We start from the raw sequence: 18,145 nt of genomic DNA, 5'->3' as shown, positions 1-18,145 counted from the left end.
TGTTACAGCGATGTGTTTCTCAAATCTATATTGCATCTTCACGGCCGCCATTTTGGCTTGTGTACTTCCGTCTCCTCAGCAAAACTCACTTACTGGTATGCGCTCTCCAAACAGTTCATATCTCACCCCTCCTGTCTCTGTCCTCCTTCCCAACGTCTCCGTACACAGTTCACATATCTCCTTCCTTCCCCCTCAGCCCTCGCCTCTTGTACAATAAATACCGCTGCCTTCTGCTACTCCACAGAACTTGAGAGTGCATGCTTTGCTGTACCTAAATTTCTGAAAGCAAGGCTGATGAATGAGGGAGGAAGGCAGAGATTTATATTGTACAAGAGATGAGGGCTGAAATCTAACTTATAATTGCTGGGGGGGTTAAGGAGAGATGTTATCTGAGTACAAAGGGGAAAGAAGGAGAGCCGAGAATGGAGACACAAAGGGTGAGATATGAACATGACATGGAGCCAGGATATAGGTGTTTTATAACAGGCTCAACTGTTCATGTCCCTATCAGCACTTCAAGGAAGAGAGAGGAGGTGGAGAACAGCTCTGCAGCAGCACAAATCAAAGCAAAGCAGCTCATTTAGGAGTGGACACAACAAAAGGTATTTTGGGGTCAGACAGGGTTATTTGCCATTGTCTGATTGGCTTTACATGTCAAGGACAAACCCAGTGGGGTATCAGGAGAGTTGAATTCTTATTTAAGATCTGCTTGTTTGGGTCAATGCAATCCTTGATCTATCCGGAAAATAAATCCTGCCCAATCAACTTCAGGTTCATTTTCAGTCAGATATTGCTAGGGTGGGTGTCAGAGTTCACTGTATACAGGGAGATAAAATGATGAACTAGAGGGTCTGAATTGGCGGATTAAATCGATCCTTGTATGGCTATGCTGTGAAACAGATGGTGGTTTTTATGTAAATGCCCATTCCCCAAGGCATTGTTTTCAAAATCTAAACCATAGGAATGACAAATGCTTGTGTACAGTGCTGGCCTATTGTGGTCTACCCTGGCCACCAGCTCAAAATCTACAGCTAGGTCATCATCTATTCTTTAGGAACCATTGGGATAAAAATCCTGGCATATTTATCAAAGTTAAAGTTCCAAAAAAAAAAAAAAAATGTGTAAAATGTCTTATAAACACACAGGGGTTATTTACTAAAATCATGAAACAACAGAATCATAGGATTATCACTTGAAAACCACAAAATTATTTGGATTATTTTACAAAACCCAGTGCAGATCTGCCACCGACATCTACATGAACTTGACAGGTGTGAAATGGAGTACTTTTTTTATTCGGACTTTTAGCAGCATCGTGGTTTAATAAATCTCAAAAAATTCTATTTTTTTTTCCTCAGAAAAAATTGTGTTTTCCCCTTTAAAACGTCTAAAAGAAGAAATCAGACTTTAATAAATAACACCCTGAATTAGGACAAATGCCCTAAATATAAAAGTGTGTATGTCACAGATAGTCCTAAAAATACACAAAAATAATACACTTCAATGGACTTGACAAGTCTGGTAACCTTGTGTAGAAAACACCAGTTAGTGAAACTGAATATGAATTGAGGGCAACGGTACATGGGGAGTTGTCACTCACAGGAAATGTTTGCTTCCCATGGATGACAAAACTACCGAAAATACCTCTGCATTGTCAAGGTGAATATCCAGCAATAAATCAAATGAATTGTGTAATCAGCGAAATATATAAGGAAAGCAAATTTTCAGCAATTACACAATTCATATGTTTTAGCACTGGAAGTTCCCACTGACACCAATGCAAATGTACATTTTGGAGATTGTTCACCTGCTGGTAGTACAGATTTCCCATGGACAGCAAATCTCCCCAAGTGCCATCATCCTAACCTTTATTAAGCAATCTTAATAGCTATGCCTGTTTCTACACCAAATTGTGCAGCCTTTAACACTATCTAAAGCTGGCCTAGATGTGCAGATTTTTGTGACAAATGCTTGATCGTTTCAGTTTAACATCTACCACTAACCATTTTGCTTAAGGGTAGGGACACACTGGGCGATTTGGGGAGTTTTAGTCGCCTGGCGACTAATCGCCGCGACTTTTCTCCCCGAATGCCTCCCCTCGCTCTGCGCCTGCCTAAAATGAAAAATCGCCTGCGCTAATCACACGCGGCGATTCGTTTTCCGAAGTCGCCCAAAGTTTCCTCGTGAGGCAACTTCGGGCGATTTCGGAAAACGAATCGCCGCGTGTGATTAGCGCAGGCGATTTTTCATTTTAGCCAGGCGCAGAGCGAGGGGAGGCATTCGGGGAGAAAAGTCGCGGCGATTAGTCGCCAGGCGACTAAAACTCCCCAAATCGCCCAGTGTGTCCCTACCCTAAAATAGGTAAGAAAAATAATAAATTAAACAATGTTCTTACCATTAATTGACAGACAGCAATCATACGAAAGTTATGTCTGACAAATAGTAGTGACAGTCTCTCATTGATACTATCAGATAGACAATACATGCAGAGATTATTGGTAGCCAATATATAAATCTTTTAAAATGTCCAATTGACTGAACAAGCAATTGCCATGGAACGAAAAATGTTGGAAAAATCTAATTTTTCGTCTAAGCGAAATGCCCCAATTTCGCCCATCACTAGTTGCATCTATGGCCAGCTTTATACAGACAGCTGCATTGCTTAATGAATAGGCAATGTTTTACATGGAGCAGCAGAAAAAAAAACTGTATTTCAGCATTCCTGTATTTAACACACTTCTCATAAATATTCCCCTTACAGCTAGAGAATATAAATATTAATAAATAACAGCAGCCTAGTATATTTAGAAGGGACTGCAAATACAGAAATAGCAGATACAGTATAAGGTTCATGAGGATAAACTAACTTTATATAAGGATTCAGTTAAACTGAGCAAGAACTCTGTGAGCCCCAAATTAGAAACGTTATAAGTGCTCTTCTGGTATTGAACACAAGAGGTCTCCCATTCATCAAACAGATGGGCAATTTGTTAATGGCTCTGCCCATTTATTTATGCTTTAATGATTAGTTTTAAAAGACCAGTCATCTTTTTTGTTCTGTTCATGGAAAACGAAAGTTAGCAGAGTTTTGACTGTATATATGTTAAAAAAACAAACAGCAGCTTAGAGGGGAGAGCACAGGGAAGGACTTAAGAGTAGTAAGGAGGTATGTGTTTGTATTTGGTAAGGGCCAGAAGGTAATATGAAAATATGAAAGGCTAAAATGAGTAGTGATACATTTTAAACTTAATAATAAGACATCCATGGATTCCAATTGAGAGAAAAGTTACTGTAACTGCTGCCATTGCTGATATATTCATGACAGATATCCATTCCTCTTGATCTCAGGTAAGTTATTCTAACAGTCCCTAAAGGGCATGAGAAGGATTACAACCTGCATACATGCTCATTATTATTAATAATAATAATAATAATAATATATTATAAGGAAAGCAGCACAGACAAGGATATATTGTTCTGTCCACTCACTAACTTCAACTTACTGTCCAAGGGTCTCTGTAAAATGTCCTACAAGCAGCAAAACACATTCTGTCATTAACCCCACAAAGGAATAAGTGTACACAGGCATCCACAGAGAGCAAACAATGTCAGTCATTGAAGAATGGGGGTAGACAAAACGTTCAAGACGTGTAGAGCATTTAGCAAGGGATTTTCCCAGATGCAATGATCACTACCCTGCGTGTTTCACGACACAAGGTACTCCAGCAGCAGTAACAGGCGACAGAGTACAGTCCAACCTCTGTCACTCAGAGATTAGCAAACCACTCAGGCTGAGGACACTGGGGACTGATACAGGAATGCAGGAACCTTAGTCAGCTGGAGCCTTTTCTTTCTATAAAATAAGTTGCTGACATAATCAGTAGTCTGCAGTGTACTCTGTTCCATGAAGTCCACGACACAGCAGGGTAAATTCTTTCACCATGTCCCTCATCCGTCTCTTGTTCACACGTTCCCTAATAACAAAGTTTGCAATATAAAAAAGTATCCACAACATAAAGGAAAGTAACATGAAATTATAAGTATATATACATACATATATATGATATAGCATACCATTTCATACAAGACCTGTGAGTGCGGATTATTTGCTGTTTTTTTGACAGACAATAGATGTCCCAACCCCCATTCAGACTTGGTTTTTTAGTTTTTACATATATGGCTTCTTTAACACCTCTTTTAAACCAGTCGCTCTCCCGGTCTAGAATTTGGACTTGCCAGACTTCAAATGTGTGTCCTTTTTCTTTTAGATGTAGGTGCACGGCTGAGTTCTGACCAAAGGAGCTGGCTCTTCTGCGCTGCGCCATACGCTGGTGTAACTGTTGTTTGGTTCCCCCACATACAAATCAGAGCATTCCTCACTGCACTGCATACACAATGTTACTCTACTTGTGCTTTGGAATGGGGTCTTTTGGGTGAACTAATTGCTGTCTCACTGTGTTGAAAAGCAGATAGGGGTTGAAAGCAGATAGGGATGTGGTATTTATTAAAAATCCTTGTTTATTCAAAATCAGCAAGTCCAGTTGATTTGACTTATTTCTATAGATATACTATGACCTGGATGAATGAGAATCTTCACAGTAGTGTCAGTTGTTGAAAAACCAACATGAGGTCTACTAAATAAGTACAAATCACCTATTAAAGAAACAGTTCAGTGTAAAAATTAAACTGGGTGAATAGGCTGTGTAAGATGAAAAATTTTTTCAATATAGTCAGTCAAATCTGTAATCTATAAAGGCTGGAGTGATGTCTAACATCATAGTTAGAACTCCTTTGCAGCTCTCTAACCTGTTGCCAATCATTAACCAATCAGGGGGACATGACTGTTTAGTAGGTTTGATTTTGATTGTGACCTGCTTGCTAAGGCTCAAAGGCAAAGTACCTTAACAGTTGTGTCCCATAAGAGTTATAGAGCTGAAAAGCAGGTAGTTGGGTTCTGTCTATTATGTTACACATCCAGTCATTCCAGCCTTTATACATTTTTATTTCTCACAGTTTAATTTTTACACTGAACTGTTCCTTTAATACAAAGTTTACCATCACCTCCTTGGTTTTTTGGCAAATCTCCATCCACAAGCGTGTCCATTTTCTTTTACCCTGTCTACTACTATGTAGAGCATTTCTTACCGGACAACTTGCTGACTGAAGTTATCCTTTTGTTCTCGTGTGAGGCGTTGGGAGGGAAAGCCATCTTGCTGCATCACTTCTTTCAACCAGACTACCAGGTATGCAAAGCAGTTCTTGTTCAATGAGAAAAGAATGTCTGCAAAGTGATCCATATGGTTGCGTGAAGCCTGACCTCCTATTCCCTACAGGAAAGAAATTCAAATATTCAACAAACATCTTTGCAATGTGAAAGTACAGGTATTGGCATCATTACCGCTCAGTAAAATATACTGCTGCGGATTAAATTGGCCCCTTAGAGTACATGTTTTCCTGATGTCATTGAGAGCACCAATTTGTAGGAAGCTTTTGGTTGTAATACATTAGTGTATACAAATATTCATTTTAGGTCAAGAATAGCATATTCACCTCTAGTGTGGCTTGAAGGAGAATTTTCCCTTCTTCGTGGACCACCTGTCCTACTGGGGCCAGTTCCCCACATCGTGGCAAAAACTCAATCTGCAAAAAATAAAATAAATAAATAAAACCTTTTAGAGCACAAGTATCTATCTGATCCCCATTTCTTATAAAGAAAGAAAATAGGTATACATGCCAGGTATCATTTTATCACATAGGTTTGAAAAAATGTGTATCAAATGTCCCCATTAAAAAAAACATGGGGTATGATGACTGCGGAGTATTAACCATAATGACTACTTTGTGGGGATCCTTATCCTATCATCAGTTTACTCCTTCCCTTTTCTATAGGCCCATGGAACTAATCTACATGTTCAGCTGATGACTAATAAGGGCAAAATCTGAATAAAAATGGGGGTAGAGTGGTGGGCCTATATGCTGAGAGACTGGCCAATAAGCGGAAGAAAAGGTATCAAAGTCGGCAAAGTACTTACAAAAAAATTACAACTAGACTTCACAGTTGGCGCCTCAGGAAACTTCAGAGATATGACTCCTAAAGGGTAAAATAACATGTAAATTTATTATATAGTATATCATATGACAACAATAACTGAGAAACAGGAAAATATAAGAAATATGACAGCGTAACAATATGAGACAAAGATATACAGTTTCATTTTTACAAACACGTAGTCATAGGCTAGCCTATGGGGCATTTTATCAAGGTTCAATTTCGAATTTGAAAAACTATGAAATCCGAATTCAAAAAGACCAACCGAAATGAAGTCAAATTTTTTTTTGGCCGAATAGGTATGTCTGTATTCGGCCGAACTCGAATCGTACAAATCAAAGTAATAGTAAAAATCCAGGTCCCACTGCGACTCCTTCAGTTACAATGAGTAGGAGAAACAACAGCCTGCCAGAAAGCAGTTCCATAGTGCAGTACTGGCTCTTTCTGAAAGCACATGACCAGGCAAAATGACCTGAGATGGCACATATACACCAATATTACAACTAAAAAAAATACACTTGCTGGTTCAGGAATTAAATTTTATATTGTAGAGTGAATTATTTGCAGTATAAACAGTGTAATTTAGAAATAAAAACGACATCATAAAAATTATGACAGAATCCCTTTTAATTAGGGCCTCATGGGGCCCCTATACCTGCTGGGCCCCCTTGCAGCAGCAGGGTCTGCTTCCTCTGTAGTTACGTCCCTGCCTAGAGCCTAGATGTGGGTACATAGGACTTTTATATTAAACTGCAGCTCAGCCCTGTTACAAACAAAGGCTTGCAACGTTCTCAAATCCACATTTTCCCCTTTTAATGGACTGAACTGACCCCACTGCCATAGGTAACTGATAGGTCTAGGAGGTCCCCCATAGGCTAAAACAGCAATTCGGCAGCTTTTAGATGGTGAATGGTCGAAGTCAAATTTTTAAATTTCAACATTCGAATTTTCAAAACTTTTTCAAATTCAAATCGAATTTGGACTATTCCCTAGTCGAAGTACACAAAAAATAGTTTGAAATTAAAATTTTTTGAATTCGAAAATTCACCACGACCTTTGATAAATCCGCCCCTAAGTGTTTGTAAACATGAAACGCGTAAGGCTGTGGACACAAGAAATCCTCTTGACTTTGCTTTAACAACCTGGTGAAAGATTGCCTTTATTTGAGTGCCTGCTCTATTGAATATTTTGGTTTAAAAATATTTTGCACCTTCAAACCACTGTCCTGGTGCTACATAATACTGCTTTAAGATAACTCAAGTCCCCTGGACAGTGCACCATTACAATGGCAAATACATTCCTGACTAGACAGAGAAAATGTGATCGGCCACTCTGAGCACTTAGTTAGGGATATATTTATACCAATTTAATTTTTTTTTTTTTTTTATAATCTCTTTTATTTTTCAAAAATAGATACATTGACAGAGGATAACGTAAATATCTTTTCCAGTATAGAACAGTGAAAGTAGAACACATCAGTACAATTCCATGTAGTATAACATACATTGAACTTATTGTTTTGCTCAAGGTTGCAGAAACGAATCCCATGGGGCCCAAATTTGCATATGTCTCTCTACCCTGTCTTCCAATAAAGCCGTTAAATATAACATATTCTGTGTTTGAGTAATTTTTGCAATGACAACATGAGTATCAATAGCGTATTGTAGCCAGTGTTTCGCTAAATTGGTTCGTGCAGCAGCTAAGATTTGTCTCATCAAAGTATTCTGGAGTTTCGTAAGGGACTTGGACGGGCAGGCTAAAAGAGCCGTAGTAGCTTCGGGGACTATATGTGTGTGAAATACTCGGACCAATTTAATTTTTTAACACAGCATAACCCCATACAACTTATCCAATATATATGCTTTGATGCTCTGTGTTGTAAATGTGCTACTGATGTTCCGACTTGTTTTTGTGTGTTCTGGAATGTCCACCTATACAGAGGTTCTGGAGCACTATATTAACATTTGCATAGGATTCCCTGGTACTTCCAAATAAATACTCACTTGCTCTCAGTCACTTGGGTATTGCAGTAATCCCTCACATGAACACTCATACCAGACACCTTCAATTATTCGATTACGAAAAGGCACTGAAAGCAAACTCTGCACCCACGTTGGCTTTTTTCTTTTTTTAAACTTATTGATGACTCACTACCATATCAGGAACTAAAATATATCAACAGAGGCTGCCCCAGTACATTTCATGCCATCTGGGAAGCTTGGCTATCACTGAGAATATGAATGCTCTTTACTCTCTCTATCACTTAACTCCTGCATACATTATTGTACGGATTATACTTCCCCAGACTCACCTAGGACTCTACTGCCTTCTCTTTTTTACTCACTTTTCATAAGGTTTCTTAATATTGTATAAACATTTGGTAAACTAAAAATGGTTAAAAACATATTTTGCACATTCAAAATGATTGTGTTAATCAATGCTAAAATTCCCAATTATGTCCATGTAAATTTCAGGTTGTGACACTTGGAAAATCTAAAGGAGGGATATGAATACTTAAGGCACTGAATACCAGGTTTTCTTTTTTTAAAATACCCATAGACCAAATTGCATTACTTTTGGTTGAATGTTTCTGCCTGGCAATATTAGATTCATTTTGAAAATGTAATTCTTGGGGCAAATTCCCTCTTATTAATTTCTTTACATTGCCTTTCTCAAACAATGTAGTTTTAACCCCCCCCCCCCCAACACACACAAAAGTCTAGTTCTCCTTCTGATAGGTAAACTTACCGCACTGGAAGACAGCTTTGACATCAAGCTCACTGGACAAGAATAGGCAGGATTTGCGTCTCAGAGCCTGGGGAGGAACAGATAAGCAAAAAAGAAAAAAAAAAAAAAAATCAACAAAAAAGAAATCTTATTTATTACTGCAGCTACTTACCTGTGACCCGCTGCTGCTGCTGCTGATATGGTTTGCATTTTCCCATCTGAAAGGTTACATTTGTTTTCCCAAGTGCTGTTTTTTTTCCCATGGTTGCTTAATATGTGTGTTTGAGATTTCCTAACTTTGTGGCTATACCACAGACATTCACTGATCAGTACTACATTCATTCAAGTACAGTTTTCTTGTACGCATTTAGTGTTCACCAGTGCCAAACCATTTCTCTCCTTTACCAAAAGATCAGATGCAGAATTGGGTGAGAAATGAAGCGTAACTCATGGATGTGCTGAGCCAAGGATAAATGCTAGCGGTCAGGATTAGATGTTAACGAGCATTTGAAAGCAGTTAATCACTACAATGTACTGCCTACTCAACAACGTGTTAAAATGCAGCAATAAGACTGAGATGCAAAAAGATTACATTCTTCCACTATGGAGCAATCTTCCATATCTGTTTAAACGAGAACTAAACCCCTAAACATTAATATTGTTAAAATGGACATATTTAAGATTATGACCTTATTGCACCAGCCTAAAGTTTCAGCTTCTCAATAGCAGCAATGATCCAGGACTTCAAACTTGTCACAGGGGGTCACCATCTTGGAAAGTGTCTGTGACACTCACATGCTCAGTAGGCTCTGAGCAGCTGTTGAAAAGCTAAGCTTAGGGGTCATCACAAATTTACAAGCAGAAAATGAAGTTTGTCTGTAATATAAGCTGATGCTACAGGGCTGATTATTGAATTCTGATTCTAGTTGCACTGGTTTCTGTGCGGCCATGTAGTGATTATGTGTATTAATTACTAATCAGCCTTGTATTGTGACATTTATATTCAGTATATTGTGAATCGGTCCCCTAAGCTCAGTAAGCGACTGGGGCATCTTAAGAGGCACATATTTTCTCTGCTAAAGGCTGTGGTTGCCTTGGACTGATACAAAAGCCCAAAACACAATGTACAACATTTGTCACCTATTTCTTTAGTTAAGCTTTAGTTCTCCCTCAATAAACCTATAACTTTATTTTATTCCACTCTGAATATGGTTTGGTTTGCTTCTCTGCTATTATCGGTAGAGCTGTGCAGCAGCAGACAGTTTGTTGTACTTACCCTCATTTCCTGTAATGTCCTAGCACAAGCACTTCCCTCTGTACTATTTTGCCTTCTCTGGGCAGACTTATTTAAAGAGGCATTATACTCCTTTGTTTAACATTAATTCAATGAATAGGGCTTGTGCTGAACATCCGTTTTGACAATGGTTTAAATCACAAAAAAAAAAAAAAAATATGGCTTGTAATTTCTTGAGCTAAACAGGGCAAAAGGGGAACTGAAGCCACTCCATGTTTGGTCCTTGCGAGGTAGATTACCAGTACACAACACTGACCTTTGCTGCGACTGTTCTGTTAGAAGGAGTCCATTATGTAGGGTGGTTATCAGTACAGTGCTAATCAAAAGGGGCCAATTTACTAACATAGGCACTCTATTGCACCAGTACAGTTGCCTATAGCAATTACTTAGATCTTTGTTTTAACAAATGTACTAAAAACAATCTTCATAAATAAGCCATCACAGTATAGACTGAATTGGACAACCCCTGCTTAATTTTGGTTAATTACTTGTCCCAAACCATAAAGGGTACAAAAAACAGTTTTTTTTAGTAATGCAAATAAATAGTTAAAAACAGACTACTCCAGTACAAAACCTTTAGAGAAGGATATATACCTTATATACCTGAGCAACCAGAACATAAGAACAGCAATGACCCCCAGTTTACTATAGGAGGTTTGTTGGTTAAATAAAGACCCTTACCTAAATAAACCTATTGATTCTGCTCTATGTTTTCATGTATTCCCATCTCAAAATCAAAATCTGAATCAAAAAATTTGATGGAGAAACTCTACAGAACTGAAATAAATCATAGCAAGGAAAAAAAGGTAAGAAAACAGAAAGCTAAATTGAATCAAAAAAAGAGGAAGGAAATTGAAGAAAGAGAAAGAGAAGGAAAGAAAAGTGAATGAAAAAAACTCAAAACACACCTGTGCCAGAAGTTGCATAAATGAATCAACAATATCAGGATGGTCCCTGGGTCCTAAAAACATAATAAAGATGTAACTTAAGAAAAAATTATACAAACAGCAACTCAATCTCATATAAGTCATGTGATACAGAAAGAATTTACAGAGGGAGAGGGTGGAGGTGTAAGGGGTGACAGGGTCGGAGAAGCGAGGTGTAGGAGAAAGACATGAACAACTTGAAATTGGTTAAAGAAACAAAATTATGGAACTTGGAGAATCCAAAAATATAAAGAAGAAATTAAAAGAAGGATGACATTGTCCCTGCCACCCGACATATTCCATTAACTGCAATGGAGTCAAACACCTACCCTTATAGGCCTGGGTCCTGAAAAGGCTTCTGTACAGCCCAGAGACCTTCTGAGAGGGGACTCTTTCAATTATACCATCATCTAAGTGTTATTTAGTGTCCACAGTTCATATGTCAGCATTCACACAGCAACATGAGCCCTAATCTGTAGCAATTTGACACGGCCTATCTTTGTAATACTTGTTCTTAAGAACATGTTTGATATTCTTGCAAAACTATACTAAAGTCCTCCATTTAAATAGCCTCCTATCTTCGCATCTGTGGAGTAGTCAATATAGCAACAGGATGGATAATTCAAACAGAGCAATGGAACCATGTATACTTCTGAAGAGAAACCTTTTATGAAAACATATATAGAACTGTATTATTAAAGATTCTAAAATATACTGTATCATGTTGCACAGCTACTTTTTAATGGGTTACTGTTATCATATAACACTGGCTGCCTCATTAGTCACAATTCTATTAAGCAATCAATGCAACAATCTATTACTCGTTACTACAGTGACTGATTTATAGCTAGAATCTCAGGCATATAGTAGCAATAGTGGCACCAGTTAAAGGACATTTAAAGCCTACATTTTCCTAACATGTATATATGTTGGGCATATCATTCCCACCCAAGCCACATCATTTGTACTGCATATACCCCCTCCATTTGCCAGCACCATCATATTTTATCTAAAACAAATAGCAGCTTTCACCCGGCGGCCATTTTGCCTCTGACACATCATCAGTAACATTGACATGTACAAACAAGACATGTAATGCAGAATGCAGGTTTCACAGGCACAACATACTTTGATAAAAAGTTCTGCTGGGGTTGAACACTGTAATGGTTAAGCTGAGCTCAGGAGAGGTGGTTAGGATCAGGACAGCTATAGTTTCTATGGGAACCAGCAATGATATTTCTTCCCTGGCTGTGTTTAGTAATCTGAGTTGAGAAGAACTGAGCATGCTTATTAGCCAACTGCTAAAGTATATTGCTGAGGGAGGGGGCAGAGTGTGTTAGAGGAGTAGAAGGATTAAGGGGATGCTGCAGGCTGTTAGTCTTTTAAAACCCAGAGTGGCAGGTATCTAAAGATTCCAAAGAGGCAGTTCACCTGTTTACATGTCCTTTAAAGGGACCTTTAGCTTTTATGGGGGAATGTAATAAAAGTCGCAAAGAGCAAAACAATTTGCACAAATAAGAAAAAAAAACGCATTTCACAATGTAATATCTTCCTTAAACTGTTTGCATTGCTAATTTTAATTGCGTTTTGCCCACTTTTAAGAAGTGTTTGATGGTGTTATAATCTTTTGGAGCAAACATAACTTTTTCAGTAAGAAGTTTTATTACATTTACTGCGCACTGACACAAACTATAAAATTTGCATAATTCTTCCACTGCCGGAAGTGGTCGCTAAACAGTTTCTGAGTTCGCAAAAGCTATATTAAATTTGCGCAAAGGAAAATATGTTCGCACAAAGGCATAACTTTTCACATTGTGAATATTTTTTCCATTACCGACTTTTATTACATTCCCCCATTAGAATGTCCTATTCCTATTAACTTTGCAACTGATCATTATTTATTTTATGCCTCTGCTACATCTTTCCAGCTTTCAAATGGGGGTCACTGACCACAGCAGCCAAAAAATATAGCTCATTGAGCTTACAATTGAATTAGTTATTTTGCATTCATTATCTTTCTATTCAGTCCGTCTTCTATTCATGTTCCAGTCTACCATTTAAACCACTGCCTAGTTGTTAAGGTAAACAAGACCCTAGCAACCAGATAGCTGCAGAAATTACAAATTGGAGAGCTAAAGCTAAATAACTGATAAATCACAAACAATTATGTTATACATTGTAATTTGTAGTTTTTTTTTACTCCCACAATGTTTTGTAACTTCATACAACAAGATATATTGTTTTGAGCTACAAAGAATATAGTCTCACTAGAATAGACTGGGTAAACATGTTTATTGTTGTTACTGTGGCTTGTTTTACAGTCATATGAAAAAGTTTAGGAACCCCTTTTAATTCTTTGGAGTTTTGTTTATCATTGGCCTAGCTTTCAAAGTAGCAACTTCCTTCTAATATATAACATGCCTTATGGAAACAGTAGTATTTCAGCAGTGACATAAAGTTTATTGGATTAACAGAAAATATGCAATATGCATCATAACAAAATTAGACAGGTGCATCCATTTGGGCATCCCAACAGAGATATTACATCAATACTTAGTTGAGCCTCCTTTTGCAAATGTAACAGCCTCTAGACGCATTCTATAGAATTTGATTAGTGTCTGGATTCTGGATGGTGGTATTTTTGACCATTTGTCCATACAAAATCTCTACAGTTCAGTTAAATTTGATGGCTGCGGAGCATGGACAGCCTCAAATAATCCCATAGATTTTCCATGATATTCAAGTCGGAGGACTGTGACGGCCATTCCAGAATATTGTACTTCTCCCTCTGCATAAATACCTTTGTAGATTTCGAAGTGTGTTTAGTAGAGATGTCGCGAACTGTTCGCCGGCGAACTTGTTCGCGCGAACATCGGGTGTTCGCGCTCGCCGGAAGTTCGCGAACGTCGCGCGACGTTCGCCATTTTGGGTTCGCCATTGTTGGCGCTTTTTTTTGCCCTCTCACCCCAGACCAGCAGGTACATGGCAGCCAATCAGGAAGCTCTCCCCTGGACCACTCCCCTTCCCTATAAAAACCGAAGCCCTGCAGCGTTTTTTCACTCTGCCTGTGTGTGCTGAAGAGATAGTGTAGGGAGAGAGCTGCTGCCTGTTAGTGATTTCAGGGACAGTTGAAAGTTTGCTGGCTAGTAATCGTTTTGATACTGCTCTGTTATTGGAGGGACAGAAGTCTGCAGGGGTTTGAGGGACATTTAAGCTTAGGTAGCTTTGCTGGCTAGTAATCTACCTTCTACTGCAGTGCTCTGTATGTAGCTGCAGTGGGCAGCTGTCCTGCTTCTGATCTCATCTGCTGACTGCTGCAATAACAGTAGTCCTTGTAAGGACTGCTTTTATTTATTTTTTTGTTGTTTTACTACTACTACTACTACTACTACTATAAGAGCCCAGTGCTATTAGTCTAGCAGTGTTGGGGAGTGGGACTGGTGTGCTAATCTGCTGCTCCTAGTAGTTCAGCAGCACCAACTTTAATTTTTTTTTTTTAATATTCATTTTTTTTTTATTTTACTTTTTTTATTTTACTACCGCTGTAGTAGTGTATAAGTTGACCTTTTAGGCATTATTTGCCCTGTAGGCATTATTTGCACACTGTTTTCTTCAACCCGCCATCGAGCTGTGTGACCTTGTTCACATTCTGTCTAAATATCCATAATATTACCGTCTCCAGAAAAAACACCGGAGTCACTTTTTTCAAGCAGCCATAATATATTTTACGTAATCCGTATCCACCGCTGTAGTAGTGTATACGTTGGCCTTGTAGGCATTATTTGCACACTGTTTTCTTCAACCCGCCATCGAGCTGTGTGACCTTGTTCCCATTCTGTCTAAATATCCATAATATTACCGTCTCCAGAAAAAACACCGGAGTCACTTTTTTCAAGCAGCATTCATATATTTTACGTAATCCGTATCCACCGCTGTAGTAGTGTATACGTTGGCCTTGTAGGCATTATTTGCACACTGTTTTCTTCAACCCGCCATCGAGCTGTGTGACCTTGTTCCCATTCTGTCTAAATATCCATAATATTACCGTCTCCAGAAAAAACACCGGAGTCACTTTTTTCAAGCAGCATTCATATATTTTACGTAATCCGTATCCACCGCTGTAGTAGTGTATACGTTGGCCTTGTAGGCATTATTTGCACAGTGTTTTCTTCAACCCGCCATCGAGCTGTGTGAGCTTGTTCACATTTTGTCTAAATATTGATAATATTATCGTCTCTAGAAAAACCACTTGAGTTACTTTTTTTCAAGCAGCATTCATATATTTTACGTAATCCGTATCCACCGCTGTAGTAGTGTATACGTTGACTTTGTAGGCATTATTTGCACAGTGTTTTCTTCAACCCGCCATCTAGCTGTGTGTATTATCGTTTCCAGAAAAACCAACTGAGTTTTTGTTGTTGTTGTTGTTTTTTTAAAAATAATGCCAGGCAAAGGCAGGCCGCCACGCAGAGGCCGTGCTAGGGGCCGTGCTGCTATGCAATCCTGTGGCCCTAGCAAATTGCCCAGTTTTAAAAAGCCAATGACCCTGAACTCCCAAAATGCTGAAGAGGTAGTTGACTGGCTTACACAGCACACCCCATCCTCTACCGTTTCTAACTTTACCACAACATCCTCCTCATCCTCCACTGCTATGGCCACCCCACGTAACACTTCCTCCACCACCGGTGCCCCTTCTTCACTGGGGTCAGAGGAGTTATTTTCCAATGAGTTTCTTGAACTGAGTAATGCGCAACCATTATTGCCAGAAGAAGATGAAGGAGATGAGGACCTTACACCAGATTTAATTCTGGCAGAGAACACGATAGAGATGGACATAATGAGTGATGAGGAGGAGGTCCCCGCTGCTGCTTCCTTCTGTGATGTGTCAGAAGAAATTGATGCATCTGAGGAGAATGATGATGAGGAGATTGATGTTTTGTGGGTGCCTAGTAGAAGAGAGCAAGAGGAGGGTAGTTCAGATGGAGAGACGGAGAGTCAGAGAGGCAGTAGGAGAATAAGACTTAGAAGAAGCAGGGAGGACAGCCCGCAGGGATCAGCAGGGCAACAACATGTATCGGCACCTGTGTTCAGCCGGCCAACGCACCCGCCATTGCCGCCAATACCGCCAACTCCGCCAACTTCTACTGTTACCGCCAGATCGCACACTTCCAAAAAGTCAGCAGTGTGGGATTTTTTAATGTGTGTGCCTCTGACAAAAGCATTGTAATTTGCAATGAGTGCAGTCAGAAACTGAGCCTTGGTAAGCCCAACAGCCACATAGGTACAACTTCTATGCGAAGGCACATGAGCGGCAAGCACAAAGCACTTTGGGAGCAACACCTCAAAGGCAACAGGCAAACTAAAAGCCACACTCCTTCTGGTCCAGCATCTTACTGCTCTACCTCTGCTCTCCTTGACCCGTCTGAACCACCCTCCACTCCGCCTTCCACCTTGACCACCTGTTCCCATTCCCAGTCATCTGCCACCAGCCAAGTTTCTGTGAAGGCCATGTTTGAGCGTAAGAAGCCAATGTCTGACTGTCACCCCTTGCCCGGCGTCTGACAGCTGGCTTGTCTGCACTCTTAGCCCGCCAGCTTTTACCATACCAGCTGGTGGACTCTGAGGCCTTCCGCAAATTTGTAGCAATTGGGACACCGCAGTGGAAGGTACCCAGCCGCAATTTTTTTCTAAAAAGGGAATACCACACCTGTACCAACATGTGCAGAGCCAAGTTACCGCATCTCTGTCACTTAGTGTTGGGCCAAAGGTCCATATGACTACTGACGCATGGTCCTCCAAGCATGGTCAGGGCAGGTATGTCACCTACACTGCCCACTGGGTGAACTTGGTAATGGCTGGGAAGCAGGGAATGGGTAGCTCAACAACAACAGTGGAGTTGGTGTCACCGCCACGGATTGCACGCGGTTCTGCCACCACCTCTACTCCTCCATCGCTCTCTACCTCGTCTTCTTCTTCTTCTTACTCTGCTGCTGGGTCCTCCTTCTCCTCCTCCACACCTGTGCACCCCCAGCTCCCCCTAGGCTATTCGACGTGCCAGGTACGCCGTTGTCACGCTGTCTTGGGGATGACGTGCCTGGAAAGCAAAAACCATACCGGATCTGTACTCCTGTCATCTCTGCAGTCACAGGCCGATCGGTGGCTGACCCCACACCAACTGCAGATCGGAAAAGTGGTGTGTGACAATGGAAGCAATCTGTTGGCAGCGTTGAGACTAGGCAATTTAACACATGTGCCCTGCATGGCACATGTGTTAAATTTAATAGTCCAACGTTTTGTCTCCAAGTACCCAGGATTCCAGGACGTTCTCACCCAGTCCAGAAAGGTGTCGGCCCATTTCAGACGTTCCTACACAGCCATGGCACGCCTTGCTGACATTCAGCAGCGCTACAACATGCCAGTCAGGCGTTTGATTTCTGACAGCCAGACTCGCTGGAATTCAACGCTCCTTATGTTGGAACGTCTGCTGCAACAACAAAGGGCCGTCAACGAGTACCTTTTTGAACTGGGTGGTAGGACTGGATCTGCACAGCTGGGGATTTTTTTCCCCCGTTACTGGGTGCTTATGCGCTATGCCTGCAGGCTCATGCGACCTTTTGAAGAGGTGACAAATATGGTCAGTCGCACCGAAGGCACCATCAGCGACCTAATACCCTTCGCTTTCTTCCTGGAGCGTGCCGTGCGACGAGTGACAGATGAGGCTGTAGACCAGCATGACGAGGAGCTGGAAGCGCACGATTTCTGGTCGGAATCACCAGAACGAACCCAGGCACCTGCTGCAACGCAGGGAGAGGTGCCAGAAGTGGAGTCAGAGGAGGAAGGTGGCTTTGTGGAGGAGGAGGAGGAGGACCAACAGGAGCAGGCTTCCCAGGGGGCTAGTGGTGACCTTTTGGGGACCCCTGGTCTTGTACGTGGCTGGGGGGAGGAGACCGTGGATGATGCAGTCCTTGATAATGAGGAAGCGGAGATGGATAGCTCTGCATCCAACCTTGTGAGAATGGGGTCTTTCATGCTGTCATGCCTGTTGAAGGACCCCCGTATCAAGAGGCTTAAGGAGAAGGACCTGTACTGGGTCGCAACGCTACTAGACCCTCGGTACAAGCATAAAGTGTCAGAAATGTTACCAACATA

General features: G+C 40.5%; 1 protein-coding gene across 3 annotated transcripts in view; it reads right to left on the bottom strand.

Annotated features, from left to right (window-relative positions):
• Positions 1-2,691: 2,691 nt before the first annotated feature.
• ipo13.S (importin 13 S homeolog) overlaps positions 2,692-18,145 on the bottom strand; it is a 44,759-nt gene continuing 29,305 nt past the window's right edge. For all 3 annotated transcript variants that reach the window (XM_018260820.2, XM_018260822.2, XM_018260823.2), the window contains exons 15-20: positions 10,979-11,031; positions 8,798-8,864; positions 6,033-6,091; positions 5,551-5,640; positions 5,146-5,327; positions 2,692-3,974 (exon numbers count right to left, since the gene is read on the bottom strand). In XM_018260820.2, coding sequence (XP_018116309.1) covers positions 3,878-3,974; positions 5,146-5,327; positions 5,551-5,640; positions 6,033-6,091; positions 8,798-8,864; positions 10,979-11,031 — 548 coding nt within the window. In that variant the 3' untranslated portion in view covers positions 2,692-3,877. The remainder of the gene's footprint in view (positions 3,975-5,145; positions 5,328-5,550; positions 5,641-6,032; positions 6,092-8,797; positions 8,865-10,978; positions 11,032-18,145) is intronic.

This window comes from Xenopus laevis, chromosome 4S (assembly GCF_017654675.1).
Source record: "Xenopus laevis strain J_2021 chromosome 4S, Xenopus_laevis_v10.1, whole genome shotgun sequence".
Classification (NCBI taxonomy): Eukaryota; Metazoa; Chordata; class Amphibia; order Anura; family Pipidae; genus Xenopus; species Xenopus laevis.
This window is presented reverse-complemented; position numbering and strand designations above follow the sequence as displayed.